Here is a 21,474-nt window from a genome sequence, read left to right as displayed (position 1 = left end):
GACTGGGTGACCTCCAGAAATCCTTACAGCCCTGCATTTCTGTGACTCTATATAATTCACACAGGACGTAAAGAAATGCCTCTTGTTTGAAAATGAGAGATGGGTGAATCTCCCTTTTTGGAAGTGTGTGCGTGGGGAAAGGTTCTACAAATAGGAACCGTAAAAGGTGTGAAGTGTGTGGAAGAGGAGATAAGCTTGGCACTTGTCCTGGAAGGCTACACCTGCACTTGTGACTTTACACCATTACACGTGCCTTGATGTGTCATAACCTCCCTGTTGCCCATATCCGAAATCTTGAAGCATGTTCCTGAATGATAGCGCACAGAACGAAAGCTACATGCATGAGGGATCTGAGTAGGTACATGCCTCTGTTGTGGCATGGCCCCATATTAGCCCTGTAGTGCAGTGCCGACATGGCCAGTGGGTGTGTACCAGGTCATGGGTATCGATAGTCCTCCGGGGCTATTCCCACAATGCATTCATCCCTTTACATACTGCCTGACCCTTACCCAAAGGCATAAAGGACTCAGACTCGACCCGCCCCCCGGCTTTCCATTGCCGGGGTATAGCAACCTGTGCTGAGCACTTCAGATCAGTTCTCCCGTGAACTCTATGGCTCAGGACAGGTGACCATGGATCATGTTCCAAGAGCTGCCTCTGGTGTCTGGAACACACCTGGGTTCTGATCAGTGTGTGCTTGGAGTACACCGTCCTCCACAGTTTCACTTTGATCAGCAGGAACATACTCCTCTAACAGGGCCTTTCATGAAGGCTGGAGGAGACAGGATTCACCAGGCTCCAGCCCATTGCACATGAAGCACCCGTGGCTCTTGTAGTGGAGAGTGAAGGACTCGACAATCACTCCAGGAGAGGACCTAGCACATGCCCATGCTACGATGAGCTGGACCGGGCACCCTCCAGGACTGCAAGTATGGACCTTAAGTGAGACTCATGACCCTCTCCTCAATCCCACTGGCCTTATTGTATGACCAGATGCCATTAAGGGGCACAGTGAGGAGGCAGTGGGGACCCTGGAGGAAGAGGAGCATGTGATTCTGTGTTTCTACCAGGTTAACTGAGGAAGCTTTCCTCCCCTGCCAAGAGAAACCAGAGCCTCTGCAGGAAACAGCACATGGGGCTGGTTAGTTACAATGCACCTTCACACTCCCTGGAACTATCTCCCTGCTCTGGTAATACATACCTGAAGCTGCTTCCTGCCCCAGCTCCTTGTGGTCCCAAAGCAAAACAAGGCTGTAAACCAATGACTTGCTCAGAATCTCATGAAGCCCAGTAAAGCACTCAATGGAAGCTATAATAGATTCCTAAGGAGCAGTCCTGTGTCCCTGTGTCTGTGCAGTTCTTGGCCGGCACTCTGGCAGTGCTGTCCAGGGAAAGTGGAGGGAGGATGGGGATGGGTTCTGAAAGGCCCCCAGTAAGGAAAGAACAGTTTCATGACACTTATGGTTGTGTAAACACCCCAAGACTGTTTTTCTTTCCTCTTCTGTATAGGAGCTGCATGAAGCAGGGTCTTTGCTTGCTTGTGTGTGGGGCTGTCTAGGTCCTGGAAGGGAAAGGGAAACATATAGTTGTCCAAGGAACATCAGAGCAGTCCAATCCCACTATGACCATTTCAAATGGTGGTTACCATTCCCACTCCCTCCCTGGTGTCTATCCTCTCCCTGTGCTGAGCCACCCTGCAGAAGCTGTGGAGTGTGAGTGTAGGTGAAGCATTCCTGTCCCGTTCAAAGTGGTGTGCTGGACTCGGGCTGGACTTTCTGGCAAGACAAAGGGTTAGGTGGAAGTTTTTCTGTGGTCCTCTGGCCCTTTTCCATGGGAACTCTGTCTGCTTGTTTAGAATACAATCAGTTTCCTCTTAAATTCCCTCCTAGTGCTCTCACATAATTCAGCAAATTTGGTGTGGCAAAAATTCAAGCTGTCTCTTCAATTTTAAGGGCAGGGCAAATGGGCCTGGACTACCTTCATAGCTCACTCAACCCCTCCACTCAGCAATATGTAGAGGGGTGAGCATTAGCAGAAACATCGCTCTGGCAGAGGTGGCCAGGTGTCCTCCACCGCACTGGAAAGCCACTTCTTCATTCCGTTCCATGAACACTGCTATGTTCTCCAAATGATGGCCAGCCTTTAAAGAAGAAATAGGTAACCAGTAATGTAATCCCTGAAAGGAACCAGACTCCTCCTCAACCATTCCCATGATGCACTGTAAACCGTGGAACATTGTATTAACAGTACTGCTGGTATCTTACCACTTTGCCCTCAGCTCCTTCGACATGGGCTGCAAAAATAGTCTGAAGGAAGGAGACTGTAGGAGTTGCATTCCTGGGATGCTAAAAGGCATCAATATTGTAGCCTTCGGCAGCACTGTTATATTACGTGATGGAATTGCTTAGGTTCCTCCAAAGGAGAAATGAAATATAATGCTAGCTTTCTCTTTGACTTACCAGGACATTCCCCCTCTAATAGGGAAACCATTCTGCTGGGAGGGCAGCAGCAGAGATAGCAGATGGAGGAGGACTCTGGGGGACTTGTGGATTGGCGTTGACAGCCGGAGTCAGGAGCAGTTTGAATTCCTTAGGGTAAGGGAGAATTGGGCTCTTAAGCAGGAGGAGGCACTGATGAACTGATTCACGGAGCAGAGTATGCCCAGATGGGATGGGACCATGCACACATGCAGTCACTGGTACAACTCATACCACTCGGGGCCTGCCTGCCCGATGCCATGGCCTCTGCTCCTCTCCAGAATAGCCAGCACCTCCTGCTCCTGCTACTCCTCTTCCTCCCCCTGCCACCCAGGCTGCTGCTGCTGAGGCAGTGAATCTGATCACCATTGCTGCCAGGGAAGAGCATGCTGGACACCAGCACATCTTCCGCTGGCACCTCTCAGGGGAACCCCCCCCGCTCCCCAAGCATTAAGGAAGGGAATGAGGAGCCCAATCCAGTCTTTGTTGCCCAGCCTGAGTGTGGCCCCCAAGCCCATGCAGGAGACATCCCTGTTTGTCCCCCTGCACAATGATCTGCACCCATTTCTCCCCCATCAGGCCATGAGTTGGTGTGGTGTGATGGCTGAGGCTTATTCCCAAGAGACTAATGATACTGGGTTCAAGACCACGGTTTGAGACCAGGTCCTGAGAGAGCTTCTAGGCTGCCAGGTGGAGGGTTGGAGCATGGCTGCTCCCACATACCAGATTTGAGACCTGTGGGTCATGACACCATATATTTAGTTTCCCCATCTGTAAAATGGGAATAATGACACTGACCTCCTTTGTAAAGAAATGTCTTTGGGATCTACTCAGGAGAGATCCCACAGGACTGGAAAAGGGCATATGTAATACCTATTTATAAAAAGGGAAATGAGGACAACCCAGGGAATTATACACCAGCCAGCTTAATTTTGTTACCCAGAAACATAATGGAACAAATAATTAGGCAATCAAATTTGTAAGCACCTAGAAGAAAATAAGGTCAACATGGATTTGTCAAGAACAGATCATGTCAAACCAACCTAATATCCTTCTTTGACAATGTAACAAGCAGAACTTAAATTCAGCCAGAGCTGTCTGGAGTAGAGCTCCAGTAAATATTTTCCAGGGCTGAAGCCCCAAACCTGGCGCAACCCCACAAAGCTGAAGCCCCAAGCCCTGAATGGGGGGAAGCATGGGCAGCTTCTGGAAATAATCTGAGAATTTAAGCCCTGGTAATAAGCCTTGTAGATAGAGGGGAAGCAGTAGATGTGATATATCTCAACTTTAATAAGGCTTTTGATACTGTCTCACATGACCTTCTCATAAACAAACTAGAGAAATATAGCTTAGACTAACCTAGTGTAAGGTGGTGTGCACCTGATTGGAAAAGCATACTGAGAGTAGTTATAAATGGTTCATAATCAAGCTGGAAGGGCATATTGAGTTGGGATTTGTCCCTGCAGGGATATGTCCTGGTCTCATTCTGTTCATATTTTCATAAATTATTTGGATTTTGGCATAGAGTACACATGGCCAAGCTTACTGGCCTTCCAAGCCACATACAACAATCTTCAGAAGTTTGAAAGCCAGAGCACGTCTGCCAGGAGCCGAGGCTCAGGGCTTCAGCCCCACTCCAGCTGAAGTCCTGAGTCCTGGCAGGTGCGTCTATAGGGCTGAAGGCCCGAGACCTTCCTCCCCTCTGGACAGAAGCTCCTACCCTACCAGCCCACTGCAAGGCGGAGGTCCCAAGCACCCACCACTCAGTCTGGTAGGCACTTTAATGGTAAAAGAGCTGCATGTGGCTTGTGAGCCAGTTTGGCCACCCCTGGCATAGAGTGTACACTTATAAAATTTGCAGTTGATACCAAGCTGGGAGGGGTTGCAAGCACTTTGGAGGACAGGATTAGAATTCAAAAGACCTTGACAAACTAGAGAAATTATCTGAAATAAATAGGATGAAATTCAATAAGAACAAATGCAAAATACTACACTTAGGAAGGAGTAATCAATTGCGCAAATACAAAATGGGAAATGACTGCCTAGGCAGCAGTGTGGCAGCAAAGGATCTGGGGGTTATAGTGGATCACAAACTAAATGAGTTAGCAATGTAATACTGTTGCAAAAAAACAACCGTGACAAAAACCAAACAAAATCAACCACCCATCATTCTGGGAAGTATCAGCAGGAGTGTTGTAAGCAAGAAGTAATTCTTCCACTCTGCTCAGCACTGATATGGCCTCAGCTGGAGTCTTATGTCCAAATCTTAGCATCATGCTTCAGGAAAGATGTGGAAAAATTGGAGAAAGTCCAGAGAAGAGCAACAAAAATGATTCAATGTCCAGAAAACATGACTTATGAAGAAAGATTGAAAAAAATGGGTATGTTTTTGTCTGGAGAAGAGAAACCGGTGGCGGGACATAAGTCTACATAAGTATGTAAAAGGTGGTTATAAAGAAGAGGGTGATAAACTGTTCTCCTTAATCACTGAGGACGGGATAAGAAGTAATGGGCTTAAATTGCAGCAAGGGAGATTTAGGTTAGACATTAAGAAAATGTCCTAATTGTAACAGTAGTTAAGCAATAGAGCAAATTACCTTTGCAGGTTGTGGGATCTCCGTCATTGGAGGTTTTAAAGAACAGGTTAGACAAACACCTGCCAAGGGTGTATAGATAACTCTGAGTCCTGCCTCAGTGCGGGGGCTAGACTAGATGACCTGTTGAGGTTGCGTTGAGTCCTACAGTTCTGTGATTCTAGGATAAGCGCTATGAGCAATGGTATCAGAAAACACTGAGAGGAAGGAATGTGTGAAGCCCCTCTGCAAACCTTGCAGAACTATTTTTAAATAACTTTAACAATGCTTCAGTGCTCCCCATAAAGCACCCTGAAACAGAGTTGTTACCCTATAACAAAAACCATTGCTCAATGATGGCATGAAAGTGTATTATACTCTCCATGGCACAAAACCACCGCCAAAGGTGTTAACCTTGCAGGTCCCTGCCCAATTACCTGCTTTCAGTTAGTACATTAACGTCATCTGCAGGGGATCAAAACCCACTGAGGTTTATCACAACACAATTATGTAGCAAAGTTGATCGGGTTTTTCCAGCAGCACCATCGCGTCACACTCTGGCTGCACACTGATCCACAATGTGTGAGCAAATAGCATCATGAATTTCCAGGAACCAGGAGCAGTGTGCACGAGGGAGGGATCCAGCTGACTATAGATTTTGAAAACCAGATCTGTCCTGTGCCCACTTGCTCTGGAAGTATTCCCCTTTAGCATCGCACGTGTTATGCAAGCCATGGCATGCCATGATAATGTGAACTGTGCTGGCTACAATGGCATTCACGTGCATCTGCAGGCTTCGCCAATGAGCTTGCAGATGCCCAAAGGTGCACTCCAACACAATTCTGCAGCTACTCAGTCGGTAGTTCAAGTCCCTTTTTCTTAGGTTGGTGATGTTGGGGTACAGCTGCATGAGCCATGTTAGGACTGGGTATGTGGGGTCTCCCAAAATAACTGTTGGCACAGAAACACTGCATATAACCACATAGTTTCTGGGCAATGAAGTTCCTTTTCCCCCCTCAATACAATCCTGAGCTCCTGGCATCATGGACCTTTCACAGGTGTCCAGCACTGGAGTTCATGAACTAACCCCTGAGGCCCACTGAGCCTTGGAGAAGAAATGCACAGTAACATTTTTGGTTCACATATTCACCGTCTCCCTTCAGGGGGCAAAGTATTGGGATTGTCCCCTGCATGGTTCAGAACTGCCCTCCCACCCATCCTCAGAAATCCCACTATAATTCAGGGACTTCAGTTATGGTAACCACCTGTGGATAGATTACAGTATGGACAGTATAGCCAACCTGCACATCCACCATCCCAACAGTTGACTTCCCAACTCCAAAATGGTTTGGAACTGACCGGTAGCTGTCAGGTGTTAGCTTCCAAGGGGCAATCACTACCTGCTTCTGGAGTGGTATGCATTTCCAAGAATGAGTGGGCTGGCACTGGAGCGTTGGTGCAGGCTGCTTGCACAGCTCCATGAAGGTCTGTTTTCTCATTTGGAAGTTATGCAGCTACTGGTCATCATCCCAGGACTCCAAGATAATGTGGTCCCACCACACTGTGCTGGTTCTTCAGGACCAGAAACAGCGGTCCACCTATGGGCATACTATTGCAATCCCAGCACTGAAGATATCTGTTCCGTGGGACTGCAGTGGATTATCATTCAGCCCCTTGGTCAGCCGTTTTTGGCATCTCAAATATTTCTGGACCCATTCCATCCAGCAGCCAGTACTGGACCACATGAACATTTGTCCCACGAGCAGTAGCAGAATGACATAATTCTGGACGTGCTTGATGTCTTCCAATGTGGTTTGGCAGAGGGGGGAGAGAACTGGGAGCTGCCGTTGCAAAATGTGTGAAGGCGACATACAGTACCAGCAACACACAGCAAGGCAGTTCCCAGAGTGTCTCCAGTGATGCAGAGGATTCTGGGACACTGTCCCTGAAATGGTAGTGCTATCATCAGGTCCTGAAAAGGAGCAATGTGTATGTGGGAATACGCCTGTTCCCAGTCTATACTTGTGCCCCAGCACAGCATACGTGGACACTTGGTGCAGGCACAAAGTACATGGGCTAGCAGTACATGGAAAAGTAGCCAGGGAAGTGTGCAAGTGTAGACATGGCCTAACTTGAGAGCTACCCTACCAGAGACCTAGCCTGGTGAGTACTGTGCCTACACCCCTTCAATTTGCTGCTTCCAAACCAATTTGGAATCTTGGCTATATTGCATGAAATAGATTGTGTATGTGTTTGTATATATGGGTGGCTTCACTGTAACTGAAGTATGTGTAATGTTACTTACAGGCCACATCACTGGCTAAAACACAGAGGGAAATCCGCTGACCTGGTTAAAACTTAGCACAATGCAGCAAACACTTTCCTGCTTCAGTGTGCGGTAGTTAAGGGCTGAATCGCCAGTGTGGTGCTACATGATAGACCCACACATTTGTCATGTAAATTAGCAATGTGCTTAAATTGCAGCAAGGGCGGTTTAGGTTGAACATTAGGAAAAACTTCCTGTCAGAGTGGTTAAGCACTGGAATAAATTGCCTCGGGAGGTTGTGGAATCTCCATCACTGGAAATTTTTAAGAGCAGGCTAGACAAACACCTGTCAGGAATGGTCTAGATAATACTTAGTCCTGCCATGTATGCAGGAGGCTGGACTAGATGACCTCTCGAGGTCCCTCCAGTCCTATGATTCTATGACACCAGTATGCTTCAGTTGCTGAAAGGCTGTGAATGTGGTTGTACATTCAGGAAAAGAGAGGAATTCGGGCCTTAAGAGTGTAGGAAGGGCTTAAAATGCTGTTCTTCAGTAAAATGGGGTAGTGTACGTTGGAGGCAGCCTTAACATATGCGAACAGTAGCATGTTGCTAGAATTCAGTTTCTCATTGACGTCCGTGAATCCCCTCAGACCTCCTACAATGACCATGTATGATTATTCACTTTAGCCAGGTACACATTTAATTATAAAACTTTCAAATACACTCGTAGACAGTTATACAGATTGGGTACATTCATCACATTTCAGAAGAGCCTGCAGCTCATACTGGCCCCTCGACCTTCTCAGCCAGTGTTTGTATCCTGTAGTGTGTCACCCTCCCACTAGCATTCTTTATGCAATTTCTATTATTGCCACTTTGTCTGTTTCTTATACTAATTACCTACTTAGAAAAAAATTATTCTGTATCTTTTTTTATGTTCCTGACCCTGTCACTCTGTGGGAAAATCTGCAGGGCAAGAATTGGGCTCCTCAGCCACTTAAAAACCCTCTTGGCTACCTGTGGCCCAGTCTCCTGACAATGAGGCATTGAGGGATAGTTGAAGACTCTTTAACAGCTTAGTGAAGGAGCATTTCCTTTCCATTCAATAGTTGGTGAGCTGCATGCACCTCAATCATTACCCTGTACTATCAACCCTCTTCTAATGAATTTAGCTTCCCCCTATACTCAAGACCCTTTATTCTTCTGTCTTTAAACTTTACTGTCTTCAAGATGATTATTGTAAAATGGCCAAATGGTGCACAATTCTCCAGATGAAGGAGTGCCAGCTGTTTTAACACTGTTATAATCTCATGGGATTTGTGATCTAATCATCTCTCTATACATCTCAGTGTATACTTGATTTTCTTAACCATTGGCTAATATTAAAATTGAACTTCAAGTTCCTGCTTGGTGGCATCTTCCCTGCCCCATTCCCTTTCTTGAATTAGTGTCTGAATACTGGTCTTTTTTACCTAGTGTTTAAGTTTTCATTTGTCCATGTCTAAGGTACTTTGTCTCATTGTCAGGCCTAGTGGTCAGAGTCCAAATGCCAGAGGCAAGGTTTGAGACCAGCTGTGATGCCTGGCGCTGACTCGAAGGGTAGAACCAGATTATCTGGAGATGGCAAAGGCAGGACTGGAGTGTGATTGGGTGCAGGGCACATCTAGGCAGGAGCAGGGGTTGGGATGAGATGAGCATAGGGAGGCAGAGAATTCACAGGTGTGTACATTGAGTAGCCCTGATCCTGTGCAGCTGCTTTGCTGAAGAGCAAGCCACCTGACTGCCTTAGCCAATCAGGTGGTCCTGCTGTCGCCCAACTGTGCTCATTGACTGCCTGATGAATGGACAGATGCAGCTGCAGGGCCTCATTCCTGACACTCACGCAGATGCTCCAGTCTCCCTGCTCAGGGAGTCAATACAGCAGATGTATATTTGTGACATCTTTACACCTGGTGATGTAAAGTATGCATAAAAAGTGGATGTAATGAAGTTCTCTGCCATGTTGCCATGTGCCTAGTTTTACCCAAGTTGTACCCAGTGAGCACTAACCTGTTACAAAGACCTTGTTTTAAATTTGGATTTTCAGTACATTTTATAAACCTTGCTAGTTATCTGTACAGCATAACATTAAAAACTTTCTTGAAATCTCAGTGAAGTGTCTACTGCTTTACTCCTGTGTTTTATTGTCACTGTGGAGATCTTATCAGATGTAGTCATGATTTCTTATTAATCCATGCTGTCTTTTCCCAGTCTGTACTTTTCCAGATGTTTTGTTTTGTCTCTAATCAGTGACTACAGAAACTTTCCTCATCTAAGCTTAGATATACAGGTATGCGCTATCACTCCTTGATCCCCTCTTAAATATATATGTAATTTTAGCTTTTCTTCAGTTTGTGTCGTCTTGTTGCCAATGAGGAATCTAATCTCAATTACAAATTCTTATTTTACCTGCAATATCTTTGCTCTTTCTGAGTTGTCCCTTGAATTTGCCTCAGTAGTTTGCAATTCTTTCCACCACCTCAAATCTCATCTCACCCGTGTCATGGTGACTATAGAATTTATACACTGCTGTTGCTCTGTGCATTTTGGGATATCAAATTTATTTCGTGTTTTACATTTATTTAACAGCTAAATGTATCGGAAACCATTATATGCTTATTGAATGAGGCTCAAAGCATGAAAAAATACAATTTTACTCCTTGGTCCAGTGGAGAAAACATTACTTCACACTAGCTTTTTCAGAAGCTGAAGGTTCAGTCGTGAGCATATACATACCAGAATCAGCACTCTACTGATGCTTAATATATAATACTCACAGGCTGGTGCTTTGATGTGTAATTAACCTTTTTTGAAGGACTAAGTTATCAGGAATAAGTATAAATTACTTACCACAATAAAACTAACATGCTTAGGGGGTGCTGGTGCCATCATATATTAATTATAAACCACCATCATGTAGGAATTTAAGACAAAATTGTGATTAGGGATCCATTTTTAGATTGTGCCTGCACATCCTTTATTTCTCCCCCAACCTCCTCCCACACACTTTCATCTAAGATCAAATATAATATCTGTTTAATATCAGGATGTGGTGTGCCCACACCTTGACTGCTCTCTCCAGTTCTGATTGTCCCATCTCAAAAAAGATATAATAGAACTGGAAAAAGTTCAAAGAAGGGCAACAAAGATGATCAAGGGTATGAAATGGCTTCCATATGAGGAGAGACTACAAAGATTAGGGCTGCTCAGCGTAGAAAAGAGATGACTAAGGGGGGAATACGATAGAGGGCTATAAAATCATGACTGGTGTGGAAAAAGTGAATAGAGAAGTATTATTTACAATACAAAAACTAGGGATCACCCGATGAAATTAATCGGCAGCAGTTTTAATACAAACATGAGGAAGTACTTTTTCACACAATGCACAGTTAGCCTTTGGAACTCATTGCCATGGTATGTTGTGATGGACAGAAGTATAAATAAGGTTATGGAGGATAGATCCATCCGTGGTTATTTGCCAGGATTGGCAAGGATGCAACCCCATGCTTGGGGTGACCCTACACCTCTGGCTGCCAGAAGCCCATCGGGGAAGATGGGGTGGATCACTCAAACTGCCCTGTTCTGTACATTTCCCCTGAAGCTCTGGTACTGGTCATTGTTGGAAACGGGATACTGGGGTGACCCAGAATGGCAATTCTTATATTTGTAATCATCGACTTGTCATTGACTTGGTGGACTCTCATTCTGCATTATGAAGGGAAATGGACATGATCAGTCAAGTCAGAAGTCTTTTTCCTTGTTTATTCCTGACTTTGGGTTTGAGAGGGAGGAGAGAATGGGGTGTAGCACAGAGGTAAATTGGTTACGTTACCAGCTTCCTACAGCAGTGGTTTCTCAACTTTTTTTCATTTGCTGACCCCTAAAAAAATGTCAAATAGAGGCGCAGATTTCTCCTTTGGAAATCCAACACATAATCTGTGGACCCCCAGAGGTCTGCAGACCACTGGTTGAAAACCACTGTCCTAGAGAATTGTCTCACTTGCAACCTTCAAAAAAGCGTGAATGTTTACTGATAAAGGAATAGTTGGGTGGTGATCTTACTGTATGGCCATTTTACATGGAACTGTGCTCCAGCAATATACTGGTTCATTTCTAGATGAATGTCTGAGAGAATGCATCTGTGCTTTGATAGATGTAGATGAAACTTCATAAACAAGTGTTAATGCCAAGAAATATGATAAGTCACTGCCTTTTATAACTCTTTCTCTAGAACAGTACCCAGAAAAGTCATTTACTTTACAGCTAATCAAAACTTTCAGTTAGAACCCTCTCTCTGATCAAAATTAACAACAATTGTGCTTCGTCAAAGGCTGTATTCCCTTACCTATTACACAAAGTAAAACTATTTCCCCATGCTTATTTTTTTCCCCCTACTATTACTCACATCTTCCTGTCAACTGTTGGAAATGGGCCGTACTGATTATCACTACAAAAGGTTTTTTTTTCTCCTGCTGCTAATAGCCCACCTTAACTGATTACTCGTGTTATAGTTGGTATGGCAACACCCATTTTTTCATGTTCTCTGTGTAGATACATATTTCTATATCTTCCTACTGTATTTTCCACTCCATGCATTCAATGAAGTGGGTTTAGCCCATGAAAGCTTATGCTCAAATAAATGTTAGTCTTTAAGGTGCCACAAGTACTCGTTCTTTTTACCTATTTGTGTTACAGTAGGACCTAAATGCCCCACCAAGACTGGAACTCATCATGCTAGCCATTGCAAAAACAAATACTGTGTCCCTGTCCCAAAGGGATTACAACCAAAATGGAGAAAACAAAGGGTGAGAGGCAGAGAGTTGTCACAGATAGTGACTTGCCCAAGGTCACATGGCAGATCAGTGGGAGAGCTGGATATAGACCTCCAGGTCTCCTGACTCCCAATCCAATGCATTATCCACTCAACCAGTATTTCTCAAACTTTTGAAAGTGGAGCCCCACTTCAGGAGAATGTAACCCGTTGCGCTCCCGCTTGTGCTGTAAAGGCCTACCCAAAATGAGGGATCCCTCAGTGTAGATTGTGTAGATCTTCTTGCATTCCTAGACCAGCAATGAAACATCAACAGTGTTTACATTGTACCGTATCATCAGCATTTGAGTTAGCGCGCATGGGGGAAAATGAGGCAGTTCACACTGCAGCACAATTGTTTCTCAGCCTGTCTGCAGACCCAAGTGGACATCACTGCATTACTTCCACTCAGGTCACTTTTTTGAGGTTTTCTTTGCAACCCTAACAACTAGAGACTCTTTCTAAAGAAAGCTGAGTCTCTGGAGAACAATTGAGACCTCTCTGTGCCCTCCCCCCCCCCACCTCCACTCCAGGGTGGGGGTCAGGGGTACACTCTCTCTACTTTACTTTGGGAAACACTGCACTAGACCACGGTGCAACAAACCTCTTTCTTCTGCTGTATACAGTCACGGCAGAGCAACCACAGGCTGTTGGCTTGTTAGCTGACTGCCCCTGCAACATTGCTAAGCTGCTACATCACAGAGCTGCAAAAGTTGTACAATTTTAAAAGTTCACTTTGCAAGTCTTGATGATATTTACTAGAACTACAGGAATGAAACCTTTGGAGTTGATTACTGAGTTCTGTTGATCTCCTCTGTCAGAGCACATCTTGCTCATGGGTTATGTTTCTGAGAGGGACTGAGCACCTCAGGTATTGCTTTATAATAGCAATACATGGTTTAATTTTTGTAAACCTGTACTTGAAGGATTCTAACACAAATTTAAAAGGGCAGCTGGATCAAATGAGCAAAAGCTATAGCTTAAATATTTCTTCTTTCAAATTTTCTAATTCTTTAGAAGCAGGTTTTCCTAGGGTCTAATCTTTCCTGGCTGCCTGAGAGATTTATGCAGGTAACTTTCATCAGTGTGAGAGTTCCATTTATAAAACTACCATGCACTTTAGTGCTTTAAGTGTCTCTTTTAAATTAGATGAATCTCGGAGGTGCACAGCATATAACTGATCACCTCCAATTTGCAGTTACAAGTAGGCATGGGTAAAGGATTATCTCTAACACTTGTTAGATTTTGATGGCTACTCTTGCGAGTATATTTAACAAATGCAGCACTTGCAGCTCTTAATATTATCCATTATGAGTGGCTGAAAGGAGTCACCTGTGCAGAGAAGTGTCCTTTAGAAATACCAGTCACCTTCACAATTTAAGTGTGGGTTTGTATCTTTCCATTAATGTTTATAAAAATGACTTGAGATCCTCTGATGAAAGGCACTAAGTGATAAGCATGGAAGATAGCGTCAAGACTCATAGTCTAAGGAAAGAAGTGAATTAGGAAATCCTCAATTCTAATCTCCATTGACACTCCCTCTGGCCTTGAACAAGTCATAATTTAACTTTCCCCTTCTGTAAAAATGGGGATAATACTGAAGCACTCAGAAACTTCACTGGCTTTATTGGTAGCTCTGGAGGCTCAGGGAATGCAGGATTAGACCCCTTTTTGCCTATATCACAGAGCTGTTGTGTAGCTTAATGTTGAAGAAAAGTGCTGGATCATAATTATAGAGGTTTTAAAAACAAAACACAAATGACGTCCCTGACACTGCCATTGTAATGATTTAAGGAAAAAGCAATTCCAAGATCTGTAAAGTGAAGTACTTTGGGGGAATATGTGGCATAAAGAGCCAGAAATTTGGAAATGGTCAGGGAACTGACATATCTGTGCAAAGTCAGTTGAAGAACTAGCTGAGCTCCTTTAAATATGGTGTCAGACTTCTGTCATGGAACCCTGTATATTCATTAGGGCATTTAATACTTTCAGAATGAAAGCAGCACTGATATATAGAAGAAAATGGAAATCTTCCATTTTTTTGATTTTTTTTGAACTGATCTGTAGTTCCTGCTCTGACTTAAATTTACTGTGGCAATAAAATAGAATATAACTTAACATATACTCTGCCATCAATTTACAGGAGTCACCACCACTAGGGGAAACAGGAAGATATTTTTTCTCAGCATACGGCACTGGAGCATACTCCTGGGAGCTCCTTTGTTAAAGTTTTGCCATGATATTTAAGACACAATTAAGGTGACTATGCCTGTGCTTCTGGTAGAGTAACTCCCTCTTTGGATACTGCTAATACTAAATTATCCCTGAGAGTGATTGCTTATCCATGGGTATTATGTAATTTTTATAAAGCCCCAAAGATCCCTCCCCTCCTATTCTGAAATGGACCACATTGCACCAGGAGGGAAGACACTCCTGATTCTTTGGAGGAAGTGAGTGAGAAAGGGTTAACTTGCTACCAGGACCACAGCTGTCTGCTCTTCTTGCAGGAATCTGCAAGAGAGCAGGGTGGGGTTAGCCCTGGAGGCTTGGTGACTATTCAGTCTCTCTCAAAAGGGAGCAGAGAGCATGTGCAAGAGTGCAGGGAAGAAAAATGTTCCTGGACTGGGAGCTGTGCTATGGAGAGGACCCTAATGATCTTGGTAAGCTGAAGTAAGACTGATTCCTTTGCTCTTTCTGTGTACTTCTGTTTGCCTTTGCCTTAAAGGGGACTTCTTGGTTTTGTGAGTTGTCTGAATGAAGGGTCTTATCTGGCTTAATTTCCTGACCTTGCATGTCTGCCTTCACCCCCCACTTCAAGTTAAATACTGTCCTATCAACATTAATATTCAGACTAGCTCTTGGAAGTTTGCAAAGTGCATTTTAAATGCTTGTTTGCTTAATGGCTTTTTGTTTCCTTCCTAAGGTATAAGAAAAAGCCCTTACTGAAATGGGAAAGTGTCCTAGCCCTGCACCTGTTGCTGCCAGCACGTGCATCCTAGCACACTGGGTTTCTCACAGGCTGAGGTGACATGCTTGTGGAAGCTTCCTGTCAAAATATAGGCAACTCATCTCTATCTATCCTCTCGGTCACTCTCCTAGTATCTGTCTGCAAACACGCTGTATAAGAAGTGTCTTTAAGAACCCTGCGTTCAGGGAGGATGTAGTCTCGTATGTAGCGCACGAGATTGGAACCAGCAGCTCTGATTCTAGTCCCAGCTCTAGCAGTGACCTTTGCACAATAGGTTTAACTAACCTGCTGTGGGCCTGTTGTCGTTTTTCACTCTTAAGACTTCTTCCTCTTCTGGAGAGAGACCAATAATTAAATGGCTCTAGAGGAGCATAAGCAAGATAAGACTGATCATAAAGGAATTGAAACTTGAAAGAGAAGAAGTTTAAAGGTGAGTGAAGGGCAGTAGTTCCTAACCTTTGTGTTGCTGTTGAAGAGACCTCGCTGTCTAGGTACTTAGGTGGCCCTCATCACTGTAGCATCAGTGCTCCTTGGCCATTAATGGCTTTTATCCTCCTCATGCCTCTGAGGTGGTGGTATTCCCCATTTTATGGGGGAACTGAGGCACAGGGTAGATTAAATGACTTGCCCAAAGTCACTGAGGAAATCTGTGGCTGAGCTGGGAGTAGGGCTCAGGCCTCCATCCATTAGGCCATTGCTCCTCCAGTCTATCCCGTTATGCCAGGCTGTGGTTCAGTAGCACTCTGTTCCTTTTCTTCCCTTCTGACTCAGATCTCTTTCTCCTCTTGTCTTCCTTCCACTTTGAATTAATTGTTCTTCTTTGGTCTTCTCCTCTGTTGCTCCTCCTGTCCCTTCCCTCCCCAAAGGATACCAGCTGCTTGATGCCCGGGGAGGTCCATTGGTGTTATACTGGAGGCTGGGACACCTGCTCTCACAGTAAAATGGGATAGTGTGAGAGTAGAAGCAGAAAGCGTGGAATAGGGCACTGCTTCCTGCACCTTTAATCCTGTACACAGATGGCTCCTGTGGCCAGCTATATTTAGATGCTGTATCAGGAGCGGGGAGAGAAGGTGAGTTTCAAGGCGCTGCCCATCTCTTTACCCACAGCAGCATATTTGCAGTGGTGAGATGGAATTGATTTAGGGTCATGGAGCTTTCCCTGTGACCCCCGGCACCAGTTTGGTGCCCTCTAAGAGAAAACGCTGGGCTAGGAATCTATGTTGGTTAAAAGGTGTATTGACTGGTTCCCCAGTATGATGCAACTTCAGCATCCCAGCCAAAAATGTGCACCAGTATTCCAGGAGTTGTGTTTTGTATTTGTGAGGCATCCAGGGGGCAGAACTGTTCCCCCTTTTAAAATGTCTTTGTGTCCACCTTTTCAATTGCAGTCAGTCCACTCCTGCATGAGCGCCCACTCTTTTTAGAAGGCTCCCTTTTATTTGACTTTGCACTGGTTTTCATATCTTTAACTGTTCTATAGCATTCTGAGTGCCTTGCCTTATTGTAAGTGACCGTAAAGGACACTGCCAGGAGCAGCAGCACATCTTAAACTTTTTTCGGGGGGGGAGCAGAGAGGGCGATCTGAATGGGGGTTTATCCGTTTTAGTTGGTTATCACACGGGGATTATCTAGGACAAGAACCAAGCAGACACCTGATGCAATGAGCAGAAATTTAAAAGTAACAGCTGCACCCCTTTTTGTAGGTTAATCTAGGAGTGGCTGCTATCCCATATGGTAAGGTGCCTATAACTATAGCAGTGCTATATTATGAATAGCTGGTATGTATGCCTGGTCATATGGGCGCATGGTGTCTTCAAAATGAGAGTTTGCCTGTTTAAAAAAAAAAAAATCCATTCTTTTTCCTCTCTCTGACAGATGAATGTTTGAACTTGTCAACTAAATGAACCAAACTGTCACTTTACCAGTCTGAGCCACTAATGTGGAAATCTTAAAAGTGAGAAGATGGGGGGGGAATTGTCATTGCTAATGCAATTTTTTTTAAAGGGGAGGCATGTTAGCTTCTGTTTCACTAGCATTTCACATCACACTTGCATTAAAAACACTATTAAAAGTTTCTTCATTATTAGGAAAAGTAAAAAGTCATGGTTTGCAAAATACCTTGACTAAAACTTGTATCGCAAATAATGACCAAATTATACAGAGCTAGAAGCTGTCAAGTGACAATCTCTCTGAAATACTTAAGCTTTTCAGTGACTATCCAATAATTGAAATTAGTAAAGGTTTCCTGCTGCATACAGAACAAAAATCTCATACTCCGCAAGAATCGGTTCTTCACAAACAAGGATAAGATCACCAGACAGTAATTTAACACCAGGTCAAAGTTAACTGGATTGCTATGAGTAGATGTGCAGAATATTGGATTGAAGGCCGGGTGCGATACCCCTACCAGTCTAACTTGCAGGGGTTTATTTTTATGAAGATACACTTGCACACTCCTAACATTGTAGAATAAAATATTACTAGATTTTAACACTGAATTTCACATCTATGTTTATGAGCTTTAATAATTCTAGTATTGTTAAAGCACAAGCAAATGGGCACTTGCAATGCAATTGGTCTTTCCTGGGGGGAGTGGGGGGAGGAATCTCATGGTCTTGTGCAGCAGCCTAGTTTCGCACCCTGGTAATGTACAGTCTGTGCAAACAACACTGCAAAATGTGCCTGCTATCTTCACATATTAAGAAGGATGCTTATTGCCAAATATGAATGATCTTGTATTCTAGTTTTTTTCCCCCCCATAAATAGAGATTCTTCCGAATGCTGAAAGAACATTATGCCACAAACTGTGCGTCCCTACCAAGCATGTGTCCATCTGTTGAGCTGTATGTTAGGTTCTGAATCATTCCCTCGGGTATTCAGAGAGTCGCTTATATTGAGAGGTGTGCCCTTAAACGCAGCTATGATCCTTGGTTGTTGATTGTCTCCATTAGAACTGCACCAGGGCTACTGATTAGTCTTCTAATTAACAGTTTTGAAAACCATAATTAAGTGGAGTTTTAGCAGAGGTTGTCAATTGGATCTAAGTTGTTGTGTAGCTTTTTTTTTTAAAATTTGCTTAATTCCTTCCTCAAACATTCTGATCTCTTCTCTTTTTAAATGGAAGTTGAACTCTAGGTACAGTACAGCTGAAGTTCTGTTGATTTCTTCATCTACAGAACAGAGTTTTGTAGATAGTGGTTAGGACACTAAGGGCTTGTCTACACTACGCAACTTTTAGCGACAAGGCTGTGTCGACACCCAGAGCACCCGCGACACCCCTTAGGCTATTCCCCCTCCCCAAGATTTAATCGGGGTATATAATACTAGTCATGGACAGATCACAGGCTGTGAATTTTTGTTTACTGTCTGACTAAAACGTAGCCTTAATTATAGATAATCAAAGGATTTTTAAATCTTTTGCTAGACTGATGCTTTGCAGTTCAGTTGCAGAATGAAATAAAAGAACCCGTGTACTGCAATCTGTAACACAATTGGAAGTCACTTCCAGAACAATACTCTCAGCTGGAAATTAACAGATTCTGCATCCATAACAAAGCTTTTCACAACTTAATTATTGATGATTACAATAAAAATAAACATCAAATCACTTATTTTATTTGTGACATGAAGGATATACTGTGTATAAGAACACATTGCATCCTACCATACTAATACTCTGTTTTGTTTTGCTCTTGAACATTCACTTTATCACAGCATTAAATCACAACTGTGAAGACATGCCTCTTCTTATTGTTTACATTACATTAATACCCCAATCTGGTCCAGGGCCCATTATGCAAGGTGCTGAACAAACATATATGGCTTAAAAGACCCACAAATATGTCCCTTCTAGTTGCTGTCCCTCAGTAAAATTGACAAGCCTGTCTTGCCTATTGACAATGGATATTGCCAGGAACATGTAACCCCATGACAATCTCCATTCCTAAGATACCCTGTCTGTGAAATGGGATGCCGACTATCTCCCCTCTTGCATGTTGCGTGTATTGGGAGGGTGGAAGGCAGAGAATAGAAAAGTTATTGGTTTGTATTTCTCCTAGGAGACTAGATGTTCAGAGATTGATAATTGGGAGACGGAGCCTGTGACTTCTGAGATGCATTCAGGCTCGTGACCACGTCAGCTGTGATAAGAGTTGCTGTCTAATAAATATTTTAGCCTGTCTGAAAGATTTCATGGTAGAGAAATCAGTTATAGGAAGGGCAACCTTAATGGAAACTGAATTCTGCTTGTATCCTGAGGCTGGGTTAAGGCAAAAAGTAGCCTAGCTTGTTCTGCTCTTGCTGATACTGTGCCAATTCTATAGACCAGGGGAGGGCAAACTTCAGCCCTGCAGGTGGCACCTCCTGGGGCTCAGGGCTTCAGCTACTTTTCTTGCTGCCTCTCCCCAAGGAGCTAAATTAGTGACCCCTCCCTGCAGCTCCCAGGTGTTAGCTCTGCATGGAGAGGCAGCAGCAAACACCTGGGAGCTGAAGGGAGGGGCCATGGGGGGGGAAAGAGGGGGAGTGTGCCTGGGGGTGTATGTCTCAAGCTGTTGGGAGGACTGAACATTCAAATTGTGCCCCGCCCCGCCCCTTTACAGTCAGCAGTTGTCTCTGGCAGAAGCCCCTAGCCCCACCCTGCTGCAGGGCAGAAGCCCTGAGCAGCTTCCCCCCAAATGGTAGGTGGGTTGGATCTGTGGGAGGCTTCAGGAGCTGCACTGTAACTGCAAAAGAGGCATGGTTTGGCCACCCCTGCTATAGACTGTCAACCTGATGCCTTGCACACAACGCTAGCAACTTCTAAACATCTTCACCTTGGCCAGCAGGAGTGCTTCCACGACTCTGAAAATCGATATTTAGCTGGAGACCAGCGAGAGTAGCCTGTTTCCTGATCTTAAGCAAAGCACTCGGCTGTGTTACCATGAGGCTAAAGCAGAGTGCCTGTTGGCAGCATGCTCTTTGCTCTGAATGAGTGACATCTGTAGCCTTTTTTTTTTTTTTTTTAAAGGGGCATCATCGCCAGACATGGAATCCACCTATGGGGGAGGCTTACTAGACATGGTGAAAGGAGGAGCAGGGCGACTCTTCAGCAACTTGAAGGATAACCTTAAGGACACCCTAAAAGATACCTCTTCAAAAGTTATGCAATCTGTTGCCAGGTATAGTACAACCAAAGCCTCTCAGTGCAGGTAAAACAAATACTGTAGCTCCAGGATGTTAGTGGGAAGGAAACTTTGTTCTTAACTGGCATTGGAAAAAGAAACTGGTCTTTTTCCAGGTTATCTAGAAAGCTTTTCTTTTTGATGTGACTTTTATGAATGAATCGGTCTTATAATTGGGTATATGGTTTAAATGAAGCTAAGGCCACTAAAGCAAGATTTGTAACCTTGGGATGAATGAATGTCAGATCCTGAACGTTGGGATGGGCCTTTCCTATCCATTCTCTTCTCCAAGTCTCTCTTACCTCTATATCCCTTATGCGATCCCACTTCTACCCTACGAAGACCATTTTTGTCTTTAAATACCAATTCTCCCGACTGACTGACCTCTGTTCCCTCACCCATCTGCTGTTCCACATGAGATGACAACCTCTTGCTAACATCTCACTTCTCCCTATTTAGCCCCCCTTATTGTTCCCATCCTTAAATCCATTCTTGACCACTACCTTTTAAGAAAATTCTGTTGACTTGTTGCACGCTGTTGATCACTGCAGCTGACTGCACCTCAACTAGGCACTGTGCTCTGGTGCCGCCTTGTGGTGCACACTGTCTATTCTGGGATAACTCTGAGGTGGCAGAGCAATTGTTCATGATCTTAGGAGTGGCTTTCAGGTGTCTGTGGAAGTGACTGACTGTGCAGGTTGCTGAAAAATTTCCATTAGAAATTGGAGTCAAGGCAGCTGATGATGATGATGATGATGATGATAAGTGGAGGGTGGTTTTTTTTTTTTTTTTTTTTTTTTTTTGATAAAAAGTAGGCAATGGTGTAAAGACAACTGGGTATATAAAAAAGAGAGGGTTGTTTAGTCCATTGTTGGAAAGCAATATTTTAAAACTCTCTGATTCTGTCTTGTTTAGACTTAACTTCCAAGTGTACTACTAAGTAGTTTGTCGCCCCTTGTTATCCATTCCTAATCTGAAGTGAGTCTTCGTGGAGAAACATTGTTGTCTTGGCTTCTGTATATAGGTGTCTATGTTAACAAGTGTCTCCCCTGCTTTCTTTTCTTTAGTTACACCAAGGGAGAGCTAGATATTTCTTATGTTACCTCAAGAATCATTGGTGAGTGTCAGTCACTTGTGTAAATGAAATCATGCTGTCTGCAGTACTCTGTGTTTATGAAC

The 21,474-nt window shown here is 44.0% G+C and overlaps 1 protein-coding gene across 3 annotated transcripts in view; it reads left to right on the top strand.

Moving 5' to 3' along the window:
* Positions 1-21,474, top strand: part of DNAJC6 (DnaJ heat shock protein family (Hsp40) member C6) — a 91,479-nt gene that overhangs the window by 33,450 nt on the left and 36,555 nt on the right. For all 3 annotated transcript variants that reach the window (XM_074961586.1, XM_074961583.1, XM_074961585.1), the window contains 2 exons: positions 20,142-20,292; positions 21,363-21,412. In XM_074961586.1, the coding sequence (XP_074817687.1) occupies positions 20,142-20,292; positions 21,363-21,412 (201 nt within the window). The remainder of the gene's footprint in view (positions 1-20,141; positions 20,293-21,362; positions 21,413-21,474) is intronic.

The sequence above is a fragment of the Natator depressus genome, chromosome 8 (genome assembly GCF_965152275.1).
Source record: "Natator depressus isolate rNatDep1 chromosome 8, rNatDep2.hap1, whole genome shotgun sequence".
Classification (NCBI taxonomy): Eukaryota; Metazoa; Chordata; order Testudines; family Cheloniidae; genus Natator; species Natator depressus.
This window is presented reverse-complemented; position numbering and strand designations above follow the sequence as displayed.